Genomic DNA, 8,171 nt, shown 5'->3' with positions numbered 1-8,171 from the left:
GGCAACAGTGTGAGACTCTGTCTCCAAAAAAAAAAAAAAAAAAAAAAAAAAAAAAAAAAAAAAAAAAAAAAAAAAAAAGAAAGAAAAAGAAAAGAAAAAAGAAAACAAAGGAAGGGCTCTTGAGCTCTTGATATTCCGAAAAGAACATTTTTCTTCCAAACCAATCCTAAACATACTAAAATATAGTTACTCAACATAAAAACATACAACCAAGACATTCTCCATACTGAATTAGGAAGTTTATTAAGCTCCTAATTTCCAAGTCTAGAACATGAACATGAATTTACATGCATTGTCTCATTTTGTGGATCTTACATGCATGTAGTCTCAGTCAGCTGGACCTTTGATTTCTACTTGTCAGTAATTTAAAGTTAGCTCAATGTGAGTAAATGACAAACACAGAATGATGCATAAGCTGTAGCCAAAAACCCTACCCAATACCGTTTATCTTATATTCCAAAACCATATTACAACTCTCTCTTGTAAAAAATAAATTTCAGAAGAAGGCATTTAATTGACCTCACAGAGAAAAATAAAGACAATTCTATCATTTCGGAAGTCAGCAATGAATGTCCAACTATGGCTGAAAGGTACACCCTGAGAATTAAATGATTTTAACAAACCCATTGAGGTTTATAAAGCTGTATTAACCTAATGTCAGGAAAGGATAAGAGAAACAGGAACAAACACTCCTGCTCATTTTGCTGTGCAATTCTCCAAGGAGGTGGTGTTACAAATGTCCTCGTTGTCTTCAATGCTTGAAGCGTCTGTGGAGTCAGGATCGCTCACCACAATGCCTACAGAAGAGAAACTGGTAATGAAGGCGTGCATTTGCTGTGCATAAATATCCCTAATGTTAAAGTAAGGTAGCTTATGACACTTCTCTGGTGCATCCTCACTGCACTGGTCCACATCAATGTCCTTTTGCTTCTGGTAGTACTTGGAAAACTTGTTGAAGATGATGGTGATGGGAAGGGCCACCACCAAGATGCCACAGATGATGCATGTGCTGGCGATGAGCTTCCCCACCAAGGTGACTGGGTGGGTGTCTCCATAGCCCACGGTTGTCATGCTGATGGTGGCCCACCACCAGCAGATGGGGATGCTGGTGAGGCTGGATGTGTGGTCATCTTTCTCCACAGAGTAGATAAGCACAGAGAAGATGGAAATGCCCACAGAGAGGAAGAGAAGCAGAAGCCCAACTTCATGGTAGCTGTGTCTCAGTGTGGCACCTAGAGACCGAAGTCCTACTGAGTGCCGGGCAAGCTTTAGAATTCGGAAAATCCTCATAAGCCGTAGGATCTGGACCACCTTGCCCATGTTCTCAATATCCTCACTCTCTTCCTCCTTGGTGTCTACAGCCAACGTGGCATAGAAGGGAATAATGGAGACAAAGTCAATGATGTTCAGAGGGTTTTTCCAGAATTTCTTTTGACAAGGAGCAGCAGCCAGCCGGACAGCAAGCTCCCCAGTGAACCAAGCAATGCACGCGATCTCCACTCCTTCCAGCACCGGGTCATCCACCTCTCCATCCTCATTCTGGAATTCCGACATGCTGTGAACGCACATGGCCACGATGGAGGCCAGCACCACACTCAAGGAGGAAATGGCTATAAGCTTAGCAGACAGGCAGTACGCTGGGTTCTCCATTCTAATCCAGATTTTCTTCCGGAGCTGACCAAATCGCAGTGTGTCAAACTTCTCCAGCTCTTTCTCAAACAGAGACGACTCTTCAAACGAGGAGTCAGTACTCACATCATGGCTTTTCTGGTCCCAGTCCTTCTCATGGTTTTCCTCCTTGCGTTCCTGGTAGCGATTGCTGCAGCAGGAATCAATGAAGAGCTCGTTGATGCCCCAGTACTCGATCTCCTGGCAGAAAGAGAACACGCACAGCTCCTCCATGACATGCAGCTTCCCCGTGTAATAAAAATTCAAAACATATCTGAACAAGGAGGGATTCCGATCAAAGTAGTACTCCTTATCAGCCACACTGTAATCATCACACAGCTCCAGAATGGCCTCTTCAGAATGGCAAGTGAGCAGCTTCCCCAGTCTGGTGTGAGGAAACCGCAGGAGAGTGCTTTGGTCAACAGACTGCTTAAAGCCCCCCACATTCAGGTTGACAAGTTCCTCGTCTTGTCCAGGGCGACGGAAAAACTCACCAAACACCATGGTGGATACAGGAGGCAGAGTGCTGGCTGCGGAGGGAGACGAGGAAGATCACGTTGCACCTGGAAGGAGCACAAGATGATATTAGCACTCTGTCCTGCCGTGCCCAGCCAAGCTTATTTTTAATCTGCCCTTTCCAGGATGATGGGCTACATCAAAAGCAAAGCAGGAAATGCAATAAAAATGAATACATTATTATGTGTTTTGATCAGAAGAAAATCAACACAAAACAGATTTTTCCCCAAAAACTTAGGTTTTGGGGGATCCATTTTCTTTAGGAAAGAGGAAAAGATGGCAATAGAATTTTTATGAACCTTAATTACCATTTCTCTGTTTGTTAAGCATCCAAGCTGTACCTCCCAACCTTGCCCCCGCAAAATACAATGCAATTTAGATCACTTACACAATATAAGCATCTCCAGAGACTCAAACACAGGCTCTTCATGTTTAGGAAAACTCAATTCAGATGTGACAGGTTTGTTGCTGCCAGGCTTGAAGCTCATCACTCCCCATCCCTGAGGCTTGGTCATGCCCCCAGCATACACATCACATGGGACTCTGCTCAGCTCTTAGGATGTGAGTTTCCCTTTGTGCACCAGTGTTTTAGTCCTTTAAGAGAAAGCCCTACTCCCTATGTTTGGATGTGGACAATCAAGAGGATATAATTATCTCCCTGTCCTTAAGTACTTTATATCTTAAAGATATCATTACACTTCATGGGATGGTGTTTCAGGTACATCCACATGAAAAGAATCCAACTTGAGAAAACCTCTTTATGATAATTGCACTATCAGTTTCCTGACACAAATGCCCTCTGCTCCCACCTCCTTCCCCTCACAGACAGTTCCCATGTGGCCCTAATCTATAATTATCTTTCCACAGATTGTCTATACTGGCTGAGCATGTGGCCTGTTTTTAAATCTGACACTAATCAGGATGCATCAGATCCATTTCTCAGCAAGAAAATTACTGCTTTTGACCATCACCCAATTGCAAAGATGCTTCCTCAGAGCAGATGATGCAAGTAAAACTAGGAGACCATCGTATCCTGAGTCCCCACCAGATATTACTAGATGCCTTTACACATTATGTCATTCAGTCCTTCCAACACTATACGGAAGCTGGATAGAAAAATGGGTACTGTTCTCAGCCTCTTTAGGTTGAGTCCAGGATTACATAACAGGTAAATGGTAGAGCCAAAATTTAAACCCAGATTGAATTAATTCCAAAGTCCATGCTCTTTCCATGAAATAGACTCCCCCCCTTCTTCCTCTTTATAATCTAATAACCCAATATGAGGCATGCTATGCGAGAGGCAGGTGAAGCATCTTTGGGATTATTGACCTTGGCTGGAGAAGCTTCATAGCAGAGGTTATATGTACCCCAAAGGTTCAAGTGAAGTCCACCTGATATGGTTTGGCTCTGTGTCCTCACCCAAATCTCATGTTGAATTGTGATCCTGTGTGTTGGAGGTGGGGGCCTGGTGGGAGGTGATTAGATTGTGGGGGTGATTTCTAATAGTTTAGTATCATCCCCCAAGTGCTGTCTCATGATAGAATTCTCATGAGATCTGGCTCTTTCAAAGTGTGTAGCATCTCCCCCTTCACTCTCTCTCCTGCTCTGCCATGTAAGACATGTTGGCTTCCCCCTTTCACCTGCTGGCCTGATTGTAAATTTCCTGAGGCCTCCCCAGCCATGCCTCCTGTACAGCCTACAGAACTGTGAGTCAATTAAATCTTTGTAAATTACCCAGTCTCGGGTAGCTCTTGATAGCAGTGTAAGAACAAACTAACACACCACAAAACTGAAGGGAAAAGGACATTCCCACCAGAGGGCATCAAAGGGTAGACAGAAGCCACATTGTGAAGGGACCTGTACATCAGTCCAAAGAATCCACATTTTATCCTGTCAGCAAGACAACTAACGGGTCTTAATCAACAAGTGGACACAGCTATGTTTGTGACTATGACTTAGAAAGCAGCCAATGACAGCAGCGTGAAAATTGCACACAGCAAAAGCCAGGCCCAAAAAGATAGGGCTGCAATAGAAGAGGTTATGGTGGCAAGGACACTGACACACACAGGGGCAGTACATATAGAGGAAGTGATAAACTCAGGAGAAGTTTGTAAGATAGAATCTACAGGATTTGGTAACTGATTTGAAGAAAAAGGGACAAGGGAGCAGAAAGGCCAAAGGAAGATGTGTTTTCTAGTCTGTGTAAGTGGACGGACAGTAACACTGCTAAAGGGGACAGAAAAGTCAGAAAGGAATTTCTTTCCCCTTGTGTTTATGGAAAGCCAAGTTTGTATGCAAGATAACAAATTCCTGCTGAGAAAAAAAGAAAGGAAATGATAAAGATTAAAGTGAAAATAAATAAAATGGAGAATAGCAATAAAAACAGAAAAACAACAAAGCCATTGGTCATTTAAAATAACACAATTGACAAATCTTTAACTAGGCTAATCAAGAAAAAGTGAAAGTACTTTGGGAGGATAAGACAGATGAGAGGATGTGGAGAAATAGGAACACTTTTACACTGTTGATGGGAGTGTAAATCAGTTCAGCCATTGTGGAAGACAGTGTGGCAATTCCTCAAGGACCTAGAAATAGAAGTTCCATTTGACCCAGCAATCCCATTACTGGGTATATATCCAAAGGATTATAAATCATTCTACTATAAAGACACATGCACACGAATGTTCATTGTGGCACAGTTTACAATAGCAAAGACCTGGAACCAACTCAAATGCCCATCAATGATAGACTGGACAGGGAAAATGTGGCACATATACACCATGGAATATTATGCAGCCATCAAAAATGATGAGTTCGTATCCTTTGTAGGGACATGGATGAACCTGGAAACCATCATTCTCAGCAAACTGGCACAGGAGCAGAAAATCAAATACCACATTTTCTCACTTATAGGTGGGTGTTGAACAATGAGAACACATGGACACAGGGAGGGGAGCACTACACACTGGGGTCTCTTGGGGGAAATAAGGGAGGGACAGCGGGGGGTGGGGAGTTGGGGAGAGAGAGCATGGGGAGAAATGCCAGATATAGGTGATGGGGAGGAAGGCAGTAAATCACACTGCCACTTGTGTACCTATGCAACAATCTTGCATGTTCTTCACATGTACCCCAAAACCTAAAATGCAATAAAAATAAATAAATAATAACAAAATACAAAAAGAAAATAATAAAAAATAAATAAAAATAAAAGAAAATAATTTTTAAAAATTTTTAAATGACAGATGGATCACTTGAGGCCACAAGTTCAACACCAGGCTGGCGAACATGGCAAAACCCCATCTCAACAAAAAATACAAAAATTAGCTAGGCATGGTGGCATGCACTTCTAGTCCTAGCTACTCAAGAGCCTGAGGCATGAGAATCACTTGAACCCAGGAGGCGGAGGCTGCAGTGAGCCCAAATCACACTACTGCACTCCATCCTGGATGACGGAGTGAGACTCTGTCTCAAAAATGAAACAAAAGAAAATTTTAAAAATGAGAGAAGATTCAAATTAGCAAAATCAGCAATGAAAGTACAATACCACTATTGACCTTACAAAATGAAAAGAACTATAAAGGAATACTATGAACAATCGTATGTCAACAAATTAGATAAGCTAGATGAAGTGTACAAACTGCTAGCATCAACAAAAAGAGTCGAATTCTGTAAAATATTTAAAGAGAGGTATTCTAAACCAAACATGCATGACCAATGGCCTGTGACACAGCCCTCAGGATATCCTGAGAACATGTACCCAAGGTTGTTGGCATACAACTTGGCTATATACAATTTAGAAAGACACAAGACATCAATCAATACATGTAAGATGTACAATGGTTCTGTCCCAAAAGTCCAGAAAACTGGCAGCAAAGGTGGGGGGCTTCCAGGCCATAGGTAGATTCAAACATCTTCTGACTGGCAATTGGCTGGAAGAATTAAGTTACTGTCTGATATAGTTGGGCTTTGTGTCTCCCTCCAAATCTCATCTCCAGTTGTGATCCCCAAGTGTCAAGGGAGAGAAGTGCTAGAAGGTGACTGGATCATGGGGGTGGTTCCCCCATGCTGTTCTTGTAATAGTGAATGAGTTCTCACAAGATCTGATGGTTTTATTATATTAGAGGCTCTTTCTCATTCGCTCACCATTCTCTTTCATCTGCCACCATGTAGGACATCTCTGTTCCCCTTCTTCTATGACTGTAAGTTTCCTGAGGCTTCCCCAGCTCTGCAGAACTATGAGTCAATTAAACACCTTTTCTGTATAAATTACCCAGTCACATGTATGTCTTTATAGCACTATGAAAATGGACTAATACCGTAAATTGATACACAGAGAGTGGGGTACTGCTATTAAGATACCCAAAAATGTGAAAGCAACTTTGGAACATGGTAACAGGCAAAGGCTGGAACCATTTGGCAGATGCCAAAGAAGACAGGAAGAGGTGGAAAAGTTTGGCACTTCCTAGAGGCTTGTTTATTAGTTTTGGCCAAAATACTAGTAGTGATATGAACAACAAAGCCCATGCTGACATGGTCTCAGATGGAGATGAAAAGCTTACTAGGACCTGGAGCAAACAGTCATTCTTGCTATGCTTTAACAAAGAAACTAGTGGCATTTTCCCCCTGCTCTAAAAGTCTGTGGAACTTTGAACTTGAGAGAGATGATTTAGGATATCTGGCAGAAAACATTTCTAAGCAACAAAGCATTCAAGATGTGACCTGGGTGCTCTTAAAAGCAGTCCATTGTATGTATTCACAAAGATGGTTTGAAATTGGAACTTATGTTTAAAAGAGAAACAGAGTACAGAGGTTTGGGAAATTTGCAGCCTTGTGATGCAATAGAAAAGAAAAGCCCATTTTCTGAGGAGAAATTCAAGCTGGCTGCAGAAATTTGCATAAGTAACCAGGAGCCCAATGATAATTGCCAAGACATGAGAAAATGTCTCCAGGGCATGTCAGAGGTCTTGGCAGCAGCCCCTTTCATCATAGGCCTAGAAGCCTAGAAAGAAAAATGGTTTCATGGGTTAGGCCCAGGGCCCTGCTGCTCTGTGCAGCCTTGTGACATGGCACTGGGCATCCCAGCTATTTTGACTCCAGTTGTGGCTACAAGGGGCCATGGTACAGCTCAGGCCATGGCTTCAACGGTGCAAGCCCCAAGCCTTGGTGACTTTCACATGGTGTTGGGCCTGCGGGTGGACAGTAGTAAAAATTGGGGTTTGGAGACCGCTGCCTAGATTTCAGAGGATGTATGGAAATTCCTTGAAGTCCAAGCAGAAGTTTTCTATAGGGGAAGAGCCCTAATGGAGAACCTCTGCTAGGGCAGTACAGAAGAGAAATGTGGGTTTAGAGTCCCACAGAGAGTGCCCACTGGGACATTGCCTAGTGGAGCTGTGAGAAGAGAACCACTGTCCTCCAGACCCCAGAATGGTAGATCCACTGACAGCTTGCACCATATACCTAGAAAAGCCACAGACATTCAACACCAGTCCATGAAAGCAGCAAGGAGGAAGGCTGTACCTTGCAAAACCACCAGGAGAAGCTGCCCAAGACTGTAGGAGCTCACCTCTTGCATCGCTGTGACCCAGATGTGAGACATGGAATAAAAGAAGATCATTTAGGATCTTTAAGATTTAATGGCTCCCCTGATGGGTTTTGGACTTGCCTCTTTGGGACCAATTTGTTGTAGGGCTAAAACAAATGGGGTCCCTTTGTTTTGGCCAATTTCTTCCATATGGAATGGGAGCATTTATCCAATGCCTGTACCCCCATTGTATCCTGGAAGTAACTAACTTGCTTTTGATTTTAGAGGCTCCTAGGTGGAAGAGACTTGCTTTGTCTCAGATGAAACTTTGGAATTGGACTTTTGAATTAATATTGAAATGAGTTAAAACTTTAAAGGACTGTTGGGAAGGCATGATTGGTTTTAAAACATGAGGATGTGAGATTCGGGAGGGGCCAGGTGTGAAATGATATGGTCTGGCTTTGTG

At 42.7% G+C, this 8,171-nt stretch overlaps 1 protein-coding gene across 2 annotated transcripts in view; it reads right to left on the bottom strand.

The window, feature by feature from the left end:
* Nucleotides 1–217: 217 nt before the first annotated feature.
* KCNS3 (potassium voltage-gated channel modifier subfamily S member 3) overlaps nt 218–8,171 on the bottom strand; it is a 48,221-nt gene continuing 40,267 nt past the window's right edge. For both annotated transcript variants that reach the window (XM_017526219.2, XM_037737480.1), the window contains exon 3: nt 218–2,231. In XM_017526219.2, coding sequence (XP_017381708.1) covers nt 697–2,172 — 1,476 coding nt within the window. In that variant the 5' untranslated portion in view covers nt 2,173–2,231 and the 3' untranslated portion in view covers nt 218–696. The remainder of the gene's footprint in view (nt 2,232–8,171) is intronic.

This window comes from Cebus imitator, unplaced genomic scaffold (assembly GCF_001604975.1).
Source record: "Cebus imitator isolate Cc_AM_T3 unplaced genomic scaffold, Cebus_imitator-1.0 Scaffold1, whole genome shotgun sequence".
Taxonomy (NCBI): domain Eukaryota; kingdom Metazoa; phylum Chordata; class Mammalia; order Primates; family Cebidae; genus Cebus; species Cebus imitator.
The sequence above is the reverse complement of the archived record's forward strand: the minus strand, read 5'-3'. Positions and strand labels throughout refer to the sequence as shown.